This window comes from Mastomys coucha, unplaced genomic scaffold (genome assembly GCF_008632895.1).
Source record: "Mastomys coucha isolate ucsf_1 unplaced genomic scaffold, UCSF_Mcou_1 pScaffold5, whole genome shotgun sequence".
Taxonomy (NCBI): Eukaryota; Metazoa; Chordata; class Mammalia; order Rodentia; family Muridae; genus Mastomys; species Mastomys coucha.
Genome location: NW_022196911.1, coordinates 64,344,604 through 64,358,201, shown reverse-complemented (window position 1 = coordinate 64,358,201; position 13,598 = coordinate 64,344,604). Strand labels below are relative to the sequence as shown.

The following is a 13,598-nucleotide window of genomic DNA, read 5'->3' as shown; positions in this document are numbered from 1 at the left end:
GTGAATCATCCATGTGAATCACACCGTACATCAGAAAGCTGCACCGATTCATAAATCACAGGTGACCTCATCAACGATCAAGTGAATAACACACATCTTAGCACGCGACAAGGCCATCATGTTCTCTCTCCATCCTGCCACCGACCCAACCATCTCCTCCTGAAATCTAGTCCTCTCTCTATGTCTCCAGTTTTTGGTATTCCCGACCTCAATCACTCCTTTGGGATAGGGCCTGCCTGCCTGCCTGCCAAGTGAGTGGAAACCTGACCGACAGCATCTGGAGGCCCTCGTGTGACATTCTTTGCGCTCCAGGTCCTCCCTCAGCCAGCCTGCTGAACCGTGGGAGGCAACCTATATACCCTAGGTGTCCAAGATCTGAGTCACCAGGGCCAGGGAAGAAAAAATAGACTCTACCGGGGAAACCTGTGGCCCGCAGCGGCCCCGCGTGGCTGGTCTAGGCATCTCTAGATTCCAGCTTAAGTGGCGCTCCTGCCCTGCAACCTCCTTAACTTCTAATAAAGGCATAGGTGTTAGCAGCTAGTTTTCAGTATTTCAGAGTCCTAAACAAAAGCGGATTTCGTCCATTAGATACACGCTAGAATACGTAGGTGTCGTAACATATTCTTGTAAGCAAAATAGGGAGAACTTGCTAAGAGCCCGGATAGCTCAGTCGGTAGAGCATCAGACTTTTAATCTGAGGGTCCAGGGTTCAAGTCCCTGTTCGGGCGCTCACCTTTTGTAGGACTCTGCATTTACAAACACTATTGTTAGGCCGCATTGCTTGTCAAGAGCATTAGAATAACAAAATAATTGCATTCTTTTATAAGGAAATGTACATTGGACAGAAGTTCCGAACAATAAGAAGAGGGAACAGCATTATTTTAAAGGACTAGCTATATCAACGAGGACTACATCAAGGAGAGTAAAAAGAAGATGGAGAAGTTAATATTAATATACTACATTTACTACAATGTTTGAAAATCTTATTTTAACCCTTAGTTGGTGTTTTAAAATTAGCATTTTAACGAATTTTAAAATTATTTTTCATAATCTTCAGGTTTAGAAGAAAGCATTCATATTTCAGGTACTCAATAATCACATTTAGTAGTTGGCTTCGTGTGTTTGTTTTGGTTTGTTTCGATAAATGATAAAGTTGAAATGATATGCAAAAAAAAAAAGGGTATAGAATAATGTATATAATTTCCGAAAGGCGCCAGGAAAAGGGGGTTCCATGGTGTAATGGTTAGCACTCTGGACTCTGAATCCAGCGATCCGAGTTCAAATCTCGGTGGAACCTTAGCGTTTTGCTATTTGTTTTCAATTTTTCATGCTTAGTATGTCTGTTACAGATCTTCTAGTAGGACTTTTAAAAGGACACTTAAATACACATACACTAAGCTCTGCGCTGGATTAGAGTATAAGAATACCTAGCTCAACAGTGTTTGTCGAGTTTTGTCTATGAATAGGGAAGCAATCTCGGGTTCTAAAGCAAGGCAAAGTTGATAGCCAAAGCGCAGGCTCGTTCTCGTAAAACTAAAGAGGCCCTCAGGGGAAAAACTCTGGCCTGGCAGCGGTGGGATTCGAACCCACGCCTCCGAAGAGACTGGAGCCTAAATCCAGCGCCTTAGACCGCTCGGCCACGCTACCCGCATGGAGACTGCCATTTCCTGCTGTCTTCCTAAGAGAGTAGAAGGAAGTCCGCTCAGCGCGTACAGCCCCGAATGGACCCCAGTTCCTTTTGTAGCTGCTTTCCTCAAACCCGGAGTGAGGGCTCACCGAGACTCCGAACGACACAGTAAAGAGGCGAAACAGATGAGCCAAAAGGCATAGAGATTTACAACGAAACACGTTTATTTAGTGGGATCAAACCTGGGCACCGAGCAAGTCTGAGCTTGGTGGCCGAGCTTTGCACTGCTGGGGAGCTCAGATCTCGGTAGCCTCCCTCTCTGTTTCCTGGCACCGGCACCCACCACCCTCCCTGTCACCTAGCTCACGCGCTCTCCGCGTACTACCTGCCACTCTGCCGACCTTCGAGGTCTTCACCTCTAGCTCCTCTGACGCTCCGCCCAATTTCCTTGCGCACACATTCCCACGCTAACCCCTCCTTTTTTTTTTTTTTTCCTATGCCGGTGTCCGTAAGCCGGAAGGAGGCGGCGCCCGCCAGGTGGCTCTGTGGCGCAATGGATAGCGCATTGGACTTCTAGTGACGGAATAAGCGATTCAAAGGTTGTGGGTTCGAATCCCACCAGAGTCGGTTTTAATTTTATTTCTCGTTTTGAACCTTTTTTTCCTTGGCTTTTATTTAAAAGACCCACAAACAAAGTTCAGTTCCAACCTCAGTCTGTCACTCCGCTCTTTACTTACCTGTCTCCCCCCCAGGGCTTGGGCCGTGGAGAGCAGGCCTAAATAAAGGTGGGAGAAGGGTATGGGCAGGTAGGCGTGGCGCCGATATAAAGGCAGGCCCCTGGCTAGGGGACACACCGGGATTTAATAACGATTTTATTCCATGCACTAGGGACTCGGGAAGGGACTGGGACCGGACTAGGGAAGAGGGAGGGTACAAGGCTACACACAGGGTAGTGGGCCAGGGGAAAGGGATGGGAAAATATATATTTATATAGATACTCTAATATAGACCACATCTCACCCGCGCGCTGAGCCCGCGCGCCCCGCTTGCCCCTCCTCGCCCGGATCCCTCTCCTGCCCTCTGGCTGGAGTCTCTACACCACCCCCAATCCCCGCCCCGGCGCCCCGCAACCAGAACTCAGGGCCAAGGTCTCCAAAACGCGGGCGGCGGGAGTGGCGGGGCCTTGGGCGCCCCGTCTTGTCTGGAAGGCGGTGGCGGCGGCGGCAGCAGTCCGGTGAGAGGCGCCGGCGCGCCCGAATCCCCGGCGCGAGGGGAGCAGTGGGATGGGGACCAGGCGAGGCGGGGACTGGGAGGGCCCTGGTGCAGCGCGGGGCCGAGGATGGGTGAAGCGGGGTCCAGCGGTGGGCGCGGCGCCGCGAGCCCGGGATCTGCGGCCTCCGGCCGGGGCGGCTTGGGGCGCCGGTAACCGTGCAGCGCGGAGAAGAGCTGGGAGCGGGCGGCCGGGCTGGCGTCGTGCGCAAAGGCCGCCAAGCGGAGCAGGCACTCGCGGAAGCCGGACAGGTAGCAGCCGGCGAGCGTCTCGGCGTCCTGGCCTGGGGACCGGGGAAGCCCTGGTGCGGCCGGCGGGAGGACAGGCGGGCGGGGCGGGGGCCCAGCGGGGTTGAGGGAAGGGGCGGGGCGCGGAGATCCCGAGGTCAGACGGGCGCACAGGCAGAGACCGGAGGCCGGATGGACGTGCAGAGGAGGGCGGCGAGGGAGACACAGAGACAGACACGCGCGGGGGTTGTTAGCCTCGCCTGGGAGCTCGGCGGGCCGCTCCCCCAAGCCCCGGCCCGCCTCAGAGCCCGCCCCTTCCCTGGCCCGAGCCATCGGGGCTGCCACCCTCCCAGCTCCCACCCTCCGCTGCTCCACCCCCCGCGCTGTACCCGGGGGCTCCACCCGGCTTCGCTCCCTCAAGTAGCCCACGGCGAACTCCAGTATCTCTGCTTTCTCCAGCTTCGGGTTCCGGAGGTTCTACAGGCGGGGGGAGGGGCGCAGAGACAGAAAAAAAAAAGGGGTGGGGAGAGAGGGGGAAAAGTGGCTAGGGGAAGAAGGGAGGGGCGGATACGGGAGCTGCGGGTGCCCCCAGGACTCGCGACCGAACGTGGAGATGGCCAAGAAAGGTTCCCCGTCCCCACCCTGAGACGAGACTGTCCAACCTGAGGGAGTGGATGGAACCAGTTCCCAACATGTGAAGTGTAGGAAACAGCAACCCGGCTGGTGAAAATTCATTGATCAGGGGTGGGAGGGAGAGGAGGACGTTTAGAAACCCCCACGTGGGGAACTGACGCACGCTGGACGCTCAGTTTACGGAGCCAGACAGGAGACTTACAGACCAGCAGGGTGGAGAAGATCAAATTCTGAGAGCGAGAGGGGGGTCTGGGATGGGATTTCAAGGAGCAGGCTCGGGTCAGGATGCCTTGGGACCGGAGTCACCACTCCAGCGTATGTCCCCCACCCCAGTGGAAAGCTCTGGGGCACAGGTACAGGATGCTCAAGGGCCTGGGGCCAGCGGTGGAACTGACCTGGTCCCTGGTCCTCTCCAGCAGCAGCAGCCTCAGCTCTTCTAGGCTGCGGTTGATGCGGTCCCGGCGCCGCTTCTCCACCAACGGCTTCAGCATCTGTGACCAGTGGGAAAGGAAGAGCGGGCCGACCGGACCGAGACTCAGCGCCGCCACGCGAGCGTCCCCCCCATGCGCCCCTTTCCCCAAACCCCAGGTTGCTTGGGACTGGTCCATTCGTTCACTCTCACTCCTTGCTACTTCCCAGTACCCTTGGGTCGGTTTCAGTGGCTCGCCCACTTCTCCCTGCCCCCTCTGTCTTCAGCTTTCTCCTCTCTGCTCCCCTCTATGACACTCCCCTTTTCTGTATATATCTCTATCCTGTGTGCTCTCCCTCTCTGAGTATCACTTTAGAGACACTCTTTGCCCCCAGGCTAGTGAGCCGTGCGGTACAGACCTAAGGGGAAAGGGCAGATGCATAGTGCGACCACACCTCCTCTTCTCGCTCAAACCCTTCTAGACATTGGCCTACAAGTCGCCACTCGTTCTCCTAATCTCTCACCCGGTCAGATGTGGGTTCCCAGACGCTTACAGACGAGCAGTGTCCATAGCCTTTCCTCTGTTCGTCCCCACCCTCCTCTAGCTTATCTTATGTTGTTATAGTATAGCTTCGGGAATTTGGGGTTGTTTTTTTTTAGGGGCGCATTCCGTGGCCTCGAACTTGCGATAACCCACCTACCTCAGCTTCCCGAGCCCTAGAATAGGCCACGATGCCCAAATTCTGGCACTTTCCAACCCACAAGCCTTAGTCCACAATAATGCAAACCCCTAGACCTCGGCTTCCGCAGCCCGCGCAAGTTGGGCTCTGACCCTGTCCTCTTTATACTTTACAGGTTCTTTGAGTCGCACGAGCACCTCGGTCTTTTCCCTCCTGGGTCTCCATCCTCATCCCTAACCCACAGAGTTAGAACCTTTAAGTCCTCTGGCCGGAACAGGGACTCTTGTCTCCCTCCCTTCCCACCTCTCACCTTGGGGCCGTCCCTATTCTCAGCTCGCTCCCGGGTGACCATTGCTCCTCCGGACCCTTCGGTGGACCCAGCGCGTGCTGCCTAGATCCTTATATCGCGCTGCTGCAGGGTAGGAGGGCTAGGGCCCGGCCCCGCCCCCTTCAGCCCCTGGATGCCCAGGGCAAGGACCCCCGGCACGAGGCTCCCGGAAAGGCAGGGAGTGAAGGGGGAGGGGAAGGGGTGGAACTAGCCCCAAGTGTGGGAAGTGAGGGGATGAAGGGGCCACAGGCTGGCCCATAAAGCTGTATAATAAGGCGGGACCCAATTGGAGGGAGGAGACTATCAGGGGAAGGGAGTCTAAGTGAACTGGGCAGAACTCACTTAGGCATGGAATTTGGGGATCTCCTAGACTAGTAGATTTCTTTGAGGTTCACTATAGCCCCCACCAACACTGAAATAAATGTTGGCACGCTTCAGCCTCCAGACTGAATATTATAATCTTCTCCCAGCGCCTAAAGGTGGAGAGCATGCCTGCGGGATTCTACTGGCTGGCTGTGGGGAAAGACACCGTACTGCCTGACCCTTCTACTCAGTTCCCACAATAACTCCGGGACGTACTAATTGTCCCCGTAGACGTACTAATAAGAAGAATCTGCCGCCAAACTGACTCTATAGATACTGTAGAAAAGAAGTGACTTGAGTCCCCCGGAACAGATTTTCTTAAGGATTGCTGGACTAAGGGAGGAAACTTCTAGAAAAAGAAAAATCCTTGAAGCATAAGTAAGAGTGAAGAAATCTTTCCATTTACTACTACACTCGATCTTAGCCAAAGGCCGAGAAGCGATATCTTTCCATTTACAAGAACTTGGTTTAAAACTAAAATCAGGAGTACAGCTGGCAGGGAAACATCATAGAGCGCACCAGTTGATGGGAGCTCTGGAGGCCTCTAGTGACTGTAGGGAAGCAGGGAGACGTGAGATTTGCTAAAGGGACAAGAAAGGGTTGGTTGCAAAAAAGGGATCCGCACCCACCTCAAACCAAGAGCATGACCTCTGCGGGAGGATATGTCAACACCTGGAGACTTCAGGACGAAGTGCCTGAGAAGGTAAAACCGAAATTTAACGCGACAAGAAGACGTGGGGAAAGGACATAGTAAAGACGGGGGCTACAAACCGAGCCAGAAGGTAGCTGTGGGGTCAGAGACAAAGTGAGCCTCCTCCCAGAGGCCCTCCACATCCTGAGAGGTTTGTCTGGCAGAGGCTGGCTTGCCAAAGGCAGAGCAGGAGGGGCTCGGTACTTGAGAAAGGGGCTCCCATTTGGGATTAGGGCCCTCAGTACATCCCACTTTCCCCAACTTTAGCCAAATGGGAGCACAGATGTGTGGCCCCAGCAGGCCCCACCGCCCCCCTCCTTGGGAACCAGGATTGGGGTTGAGTTTTTCTCACCTGCACGTGAGGCTCGGGGCCTGAGGCAGTTTGCACCCGGGTGTGGGGCCGCCCCTGGCCATATGGAATGACTTTATGGCCCGGTGGCCGGATCCAACGGAGAGAAAGAATGGCCTGGCGCTCCACCCACCTCAATCATTCTGTGCAACCTTTTCCCACACCAAGAAGTATGAGGATTGGCTCGGTCTCTGAAAAGTTCACATAGGTTCATTATGAGCTCTTTGCTCATCTGCATTGGTGGTTCAGTGGTAGAATTCTCGCCTGCCACGCGGGAGGCCCGGGTTCGATTCCCGGCCAATGCACAGCAATGCTCTTTTTCTTTCTCCCCCCTGTTTTTCTTCCTACCCCAGCTATGAAAATAGAAAGTTAATAGTACACCAAGCAAGTATTATTTTTGCTCTTTAACATCCCAACCAAAACTGAAATGTAGTGTTTTAATTTTGTGGCCGGCTTGGACGTTCCAGAGTTAGTTTCTGACTTCGCAGCTCCTCACAACTTATCCCTAACCCTGGGGAGTTCTGGTTGCCTCGACCCACACCTCCAGAGGCACGACCCTGAGAAAGGACTGGGAGCTGGGATCCCTGCCTAGGGGTCCTCTCCTTCCTCAGCAGGGGAGGGCCAGGTCTTCCTGCTCTTTCCCTCTTCCTCTCTCTCCCTCCCTCTCATTTTCTGTTCTCTGAAGCACCTTTTCCCTAGGTCCAATCGTGGGCATTTCAGTTTTCCATTCTTGTTGGTCCCTGAGTATTTCTCAGCGACTCCATCTCTCTGATAGTTTTCAAGTCTCTCGGCGACTTCTGCTGGGGTCTCTCCGGGTCTAGGGTGTTCTTTCCGGCTTCTGAGTCTCACGTCCCTCGGCTGCTCCCTCTCTGGGCCTCTCCCGGCTCTCTCCTCGTCTTTCCAGGTCCCTGTCGCCTCCGGCGACCCTGCGCTCCCACGCTCGCACCCCCAGTTGCCTGCAGCTCCCCGGTCCGCCCCTTGCCGGCAGCTTTGATCCCGCACGCGCCGCGCCCGGGAAGGGCGGGACCCGGCACGGCCACCTGCCGGGGCCACTTGTGAGCGACCCGGGGGCCTTGACGCCCCGCGCTGGCTTTCCGCTCCCCTCCGGAGCGCTCCGCCACCCTGCCTGCCCCTCCTCCCGGCCTTCTCAGGCTCGCACAGTCTCAATTCCGGTTTAAGCCTTCCTCTCCCATTCTGGGCTGTTGTCTCCTATGTGCTTCAGCCTGGTTTCGGAATGTGGCAGTGACAATTCTCCCTTCTGGGTTCCAAGCAGGGGCTGTGGTCCCAGGAGGAAAGTAGACAGTCTTGGCATCTCTGTGAGCCCAATTGGTACAATTGCCCAGTCAGCCTAAATCTGTGTGTGCCTGCTGTGTGCCCACTCTTGTTAAGCTTTCGGGTTGCACCGGCTCAGAGCTCTCCTGAAACCTACATTCTGGGCTGGGATCGTGGTGTGGGGACCGGAAACATCCAAGAAGGCAGACTAGGATAATTTCTCATGGTGGTAAGGATAATTGCAAAGATGAGACCGTGAAGTACTAGTTCGGTCGAAGTGGTTAGAGGCAAATTCATGGCGGTGATAATCTCTCAGTATGGTCAGCCTTGAGCCCAAGCAAAACGAACGCGTCCTATAGAGAAGAGATCTGCTGGCGGCAGCTAGAGAAAGAGAACCCTGAACAGAGAATTTGTGGATGACAGATGTAAGATGGAATATACGATGAAAAAATTATATATACGATGAAAAAATTATATATATGAATGATAAGCGAGGCATAGCCTGTTTCACAGGATGTTAGAAGCTTGGGGGTCAGTCTACTGTGCAGTGGAGAATTCAAGGCAACAAAGACTTCTTTCGAGTTGGCGTCCTAGTTTGAGCCATTGTTCTGTACGAAAGAGTAGCAGTTAGAGAGCCCACTTTCTTTTTTTTTTTTTTTTTGTTGGTGTTTTCGAGACAGGGTTTCTCTGTGTAGCCCTGGCTGTCCTGGAACTCACTCTGTAGACCAGGCTGGCCTCGAACTCAGAAATCCGCCTGCCTCTGCCTCCCAAGTGCTGGGATTAAAGGCGTGCGCCACCACCGCCGGCTGAGAGCCCCCACTTTCCCAACATCCATCTCCCGACCTCTCGACGACGGGAAAGGGGTCTTCCCTGCTACTGACGCTAATTCCCCACCTCCATCTGACATCAACTCACCCATCTCCAGCCCCACCTCAGATTCCTGGTTATTCCCACGGGCCTCAGAAGGGCTATAGGCCATTTGATGAGAAACGTGAGAAAGGCTCGTTTTGAAAAGTAGAAAAACAAACGTACTGGTTTAAGAAAATAGGCTTTTCCAGTAGGCTGAGAGCCTTTGGGGGGCGGGGGGATTGGGAAGGTGGGGGAAGGCACAAGAACTTCAAGTGCAAGGCTGATTCACCGTGATGCTAAAGCAAACGAGGGACCCTGAAAACAGTCTGGGGAAAAAGTTCCATCAAGGTGTTCGTAGGGCCCATAGAATTCTGTAATTTGCACATACACTCCAAGGAAAAGAAATATATAAAGTAGGTAGAGAATGTTATGGAGGTCTTCCAGGAGTTAGGTTGCTTTTATGGCATTTGTCAGAGTTAGGCTTACTGGCTATCAATTATCATCACGGTCACCATTGTACCCATTTCTGAGGCAGGGTCTTGCTTTCCTTCCTATATTAGCTCACTTATGGTTTGTCAGAATTTTTTTCCGTTAGTATTGAGGATTGAACACAGAGTTTCCCCCTCTATTTACCAGCTTTTATTTTTATTTTTGTGTTTGTTTTTTTTTTTTTTCTTTTTTTTTTTCGAGACAGGGTTTCTCTGTATTGCCCAGGCTGTCCTGGAACTCACTCACCAGAGCTGGCCTTGAACTCAGAAATCCCCGTCTCTGCCTCCCAAATGCTGGGATTAAAGGCCTGCACCACCACTGCCTGGCTATTTTTATTTTTCAAGACAGGGTTTCGCTGTGTAGCCCTGGCTGTCCTGGAACTTGCTCTATAGACCAGGCTGGCCTCAAACTCAGAGATTTGCCTAACTCTGCTTTTCCTTTGCTGGGGCTAAAAGTGTATACCACCACTGCTCAGTGCCAATTTTTTAAAGATGTGAATTGTTACATTGTTTGCTTTGTTCTAAATATTACTTATTATGCCTAGTTTTGTATTTTTTTCTTTTAAAATTTATATACACTGGGCAGTGGCAGCATACACTTTTAATCCCAGGACTTGGGAGGCAGAGGCAGGAGCATCTCTATGAGTTCCAGGACAGCCAGGGTTACAAAGAGAAACCCTGTCTTGAAAAACCAAAAGTAAAAATAAAAAACTATGTACTTTCCAGGCCCTCCAAGCCTAAGATTACCCTCCAGTGAGACTAGTTGAATGAACTGGGTAATTTGACTCCAGTTCCTTGCTCTGGTGCAGATGTGGTCTGTTAAGATGTCCCTGGGGTACCTTTGTTTGAGGGTGTGAGTAGCGTCTCTGTCCAGAGAGGACATGCTATGGTTGAGTACTAACAGTACACGTACAGTCATCTATGTCTCCCTACACTCTCTATGGTGGGCCACACTGAAGTTCAGGGGAGGGCAACACATGGCCACATGTAGGCCTCTAGGGATGCAGACAGTGAGTGAAAGACTAGGAACAGCTGGTGGTCCTCTTAACTTCCCCTAGACCACTGGGACTGCTCCCCAGGCCTGGCTTTCAAGCTCCTTGTTCTTTCCCTTTAGTTCTTCAAAGGGAAAGCAGCGGTCTTCTCTGGATGCCCTAGGCCCTGAACTGGGGATGTTCCTAGAAAGCTGTTTCTGTGTCCTTGAAAGTAGGAAAACTCACTCTCAGCCAAAGCAGCAAAGCAGGGGAGAGTTCTAGGCTCATAAAGTAAACGTGGTCTGGCTTCAAAACTGTGGCCTTTTGTTCAATGGTTCAAAACTAAACTAGGGGATCTCAGACTTTGATAACAGAACAGAGCACTTTTTTCTTTTCTTTCTTATTCCTTTCTTTCCCCTCCTTTCTTTCCTTCTCTCTCTCTCTTTCTTTCTTTCTTTCTCTCTTTCTTTCTTTCTTTCTTTCTTTCTTTCTTTTTTTGGTTGTTGTTTGTTTGTTTTGAGGAAGAGTCTCAACAGGAAAGCATTTACAAACTTTAAAGACCACAGCTACAAAGGTTGAACCCTGCTTGCCCTCTCTTTATTCCTCAGTACATATTTACCCTACCTGCTCTGTTCTAGGCCCCACAGAGACAGCTCTGAACAAAACCAGGCAGTGAGCTCTGCCCTCACCAGCCTCTGCTTTAGTGGGGACACAGTCTATATGCGGTACATAAACTATTATTTGGCAGTCAGTAAGTGTGATGGAGAAAAGGTAGAGAAAGGGAGTAGAAGGCAAAAACTATAATTCTGCAAAGCCTCATTCTAGAAGAATAGGGTGTCTGAATATGGTGGTGCCTGTAGTCCTAGCACTCGAGAGGCAGAGGCTGCAAAATCAGGAATTCAAGATCTTCTCCAACTACATAAGGAGTCTGAGGCCAGTCTGAGCTACATGAGACTATGCCTTCAGAGAAAGAGAGAGAGAGAGAAAGAGAGCGAGAGAGAGAGAGAGAGAGAGAGAGAGAGAGAGAGAGAGAGAGATGCAGAGGCAGAGACAGAGACGACAAAGAGAGACAGAGAAAGGAAGTAAACAATTTTTGTTCTGTACTCTCAGCTATTTATGTTGGCTAGAAACGTTCATCTTGTATTTTATCCAATGAACTATTGAACTATGTTACACTCTGTTACAATCATTTATTTAGAGCTGGTTATAATAGCACACACCTTAATCCCAGCACTCAGGAGGAAGAGGCAGGCAGATCTCTATGATTTTGGGTCTAGTTTACAAAGGGAGTTCCAGGATAGCCAGAGCTACAATAGAAAGACTCTAAGTCAGCCCGATGCGGTGGCACATATCTTTAATCCCAGCATTCAGGAGGTAGAGGCAAGTGGAGTTTTGTGGATTTCTGTGAATTCAAGGCCAACCTGTTCTCCATAGTAAGTTTTCAGGACAGCAAGACCCTGTCTCAAAAAAGGCAAACAAAAACGTTAATCGTGATTAATTTTGTTCATTTATTTATTTGAGTCAAGGTCTCATTGTAGCCTCTAATGACTTGTGACCTTCTTGCCTAACTGAGCTTAAAAACATGCGCCTTCACCCAGTTTCATGAGGCAATGGGGCTCAAAGCCCTTTCTTCACACGTTAGGCAAGCACTCTATCAAATTAACCACATCCCCAGCCCTGAAATCACGTTAACCTCAGTTACCCTAGGTTGAGCCAGTGGTCGCCCAATTGGGTACGTCCACAACTCACACTGTCTATTTGTAGGCTGGCTATTCCTTGAGTGCTTTTCTTCCTTTCTGGCACACCAAAACAACCCAAAATTATCAGATAACTTCAACCCCAGCTCTGAATCATCCTTTTACCCAAAAAGCCTTGGTTCATGTTAGCAGAGAATGGCGTTTCTTGGCTGACAGCTAGTTTTGCGTGTGTGTTTGTTTTGTTTTGTTTTGTGTGGTGGTGCTACCAGCGGGTCTTTACTTCTTGGTTCACTCAAGGGAGATGGTGTTTGGTAAGTAAGGATCCAGTCAGGAAAGATCTGAGGGGCTGCATCGTCAGAGGCCCCTTTGTGGTTGGACATCCCTGACGTTGAAGTTAGGTTATCCCTACTACCTCAGGAACTGAGGCAGCAGAGCCTTCAGCCACACAGATGCTTTGATGAAGGATCTGCATCCTCAAAAGCTTGATGTCACTAGACTGTCATGCGGTTTTGACACACACACACCTTTTTGTGAGGCTCATAGAGGAATTGGTTCATTATCATTCGAGAGGGGGGAAAGGGGTCACTTTGTTCTATGAATATGCCACTCATGTCATGAATATTAATATATCATGCTACTTGCCTCATGAATATTTGTAAATTTTTCATTAATGTTCACCACACAGACCCCCATGGGACTGCTCCATGCTCCGCCCTCTGTATTACTTTGCTTTGCTAAATAAACTTTGCTCAGAATGTCTATATCTATTGACCATTTCTTCTCTTCAAGGAGAACAGAGCTGAGAGTCCCCATAACAGAAAGAGCTAGAAAGCTGTGTATGTGAGAATTCATTTCTATTTGTACACACAGTACAAATAGTACAGTACCAAAAATGAGTTTCTATTGACACCACCCACCGGACTCAGAAGGGATGGAATCAGATTCATGCTTTATTTATTTATTTTGCGGGATCTGGAGATTGGACCCCAGGGCTTTTTCCCAGAAGGCAAGTGCTACTCTACTGGCTGCAGCCTGACCCCTTGGTGCTGTGTTTTCAGAAAGCTGATTAGAGTTGTGTTGTGTTTGAAACCAACTCTCACTCCAGAGCCCAAGCTGGTCTCAAACCAGAGAGCCTCTTGCCTCCGCCTCCTCAGACATGTAGATGTGAGTAGAGATGTGTGTCAGCCCCCACTCCTTTCTCCTTGGTTTATATACTAGAAGTATCATTCTCTGCTGGTGAGGGAAGAGAAGGGAAGGATACCTCATGCCTGTAGTCCCAACACTTTGGAGGCTAAGGTAGAAGGATCATTGTGCATTCAAGGCCAACCTGGGCTACATAGCGAGTATAGTGAATTGGAGGCCATCCTGGACTACCTTGTTTCAACCCTCTCTTGTCCCCTCCCACAAAAAGAGTAGATTGGAAGAGAACTGTAGTCACAAGAGTGGCAGTTAATGAGGAGGGGCATCATTTAGAGAGTACATCTCTGGCATGCATGGAATCCTGGGCTAATCTCTGGCATCCCAAAAGACTGGACATCAGGAGGCAATTTTGGAGACCCTGCAATGATCCAGGTGACAGGTGAGAGACAAGCCTGGATTAGGATGTAATAGTGAAGTCAGTGACACTGTTACATTTCTAAAATGCTAAACCTTAATTATTGGGAAAAGAAATTACAGCCTTTAATCCCAGCACTTGGGAGGCAAAAGCAGGCAGATTTCTGAGTTTGAGGCCAGCCTGGTCTAC

At 50.9% G+C, this 13,598-nt stretch overlaps 1 protein-coding gene and 5 non-coding genes across 6 annotated transcripts; 4 read left to right on the top strand and 2 right to left on the bottom strand.

The window, feature by feature from the left end:
- The first annotated feature begins 655 nt into the window (after nt 1–655).
- On the top strand, nt 656–728 carry Trnak-uuu. The gene has a single exon. It is a non-coding gene; the product is annotated as a tRNA-Lys (tRNA).
- Nucleotides 729–1,225: 497 nt separating this feature from the next.
- Trnaq-cug lies at nt 1,226–1,297 on the top strand. The gene has a single exon. It is a non-coding gene; the product is annotated as a tRNA-Gln (tRNA).
- Nucleotides 1,298–1,565: 268 nt separating this feature from the next.
- Trnal-uag lies at nt 1,566–1,647 on the bottom strand. Its single transcript has one exon. It is a non-coding gene; the product is annotated as a tRNA-Leu (tRNA).
- A 519-nt stretch (nt 1,648–2,166) lies between these two features.
- Nucleotides 2,167–2,254, top strand: Trnar-ucu. Its single transcript is given in 2 exon segments — nt 2,167–2,203; nt 2,219–2,254. It is a non-coding gene; the product is annotated as a tRNA-Arg (tRNA).
- Nucleotide 2,255: 1 nt separating this feature from the next.
- On the bottom strand, nt 2,256–5,198 carry Hes7 (hes family bHLH transcription factor 7). Its single transcript, XM_031354029.1, has 4 exons — nt 5,157–5,198; nt 4,153–4,248; nt 3,514–3,601; nt 2,256–3,198 (listed from the first exon to the last, which is right to left on the bottom strand). The coding sequence occupies exons 1-4, from the start codon at nt 5,196–5,198 to the stop codon at nt 2,765–2,767; spliced, it is 660 nt and encodes a 219-aa protein (XP_031209889.1). The 3' UTR covers nt 2,256–2,764.
- A 1,613-nt stretch (nt 5,199–6,811) lies between these two features.
- Trnag-gcc lies at nt 6,812–6,882 on the top strand. The gene has a single exon. It is a non-coding gene; the product is annotated as a tRNA-Gly (tRNA).
- Nucleotides 6,883–13,598: the final 6,716 nt, after the last annotated feature.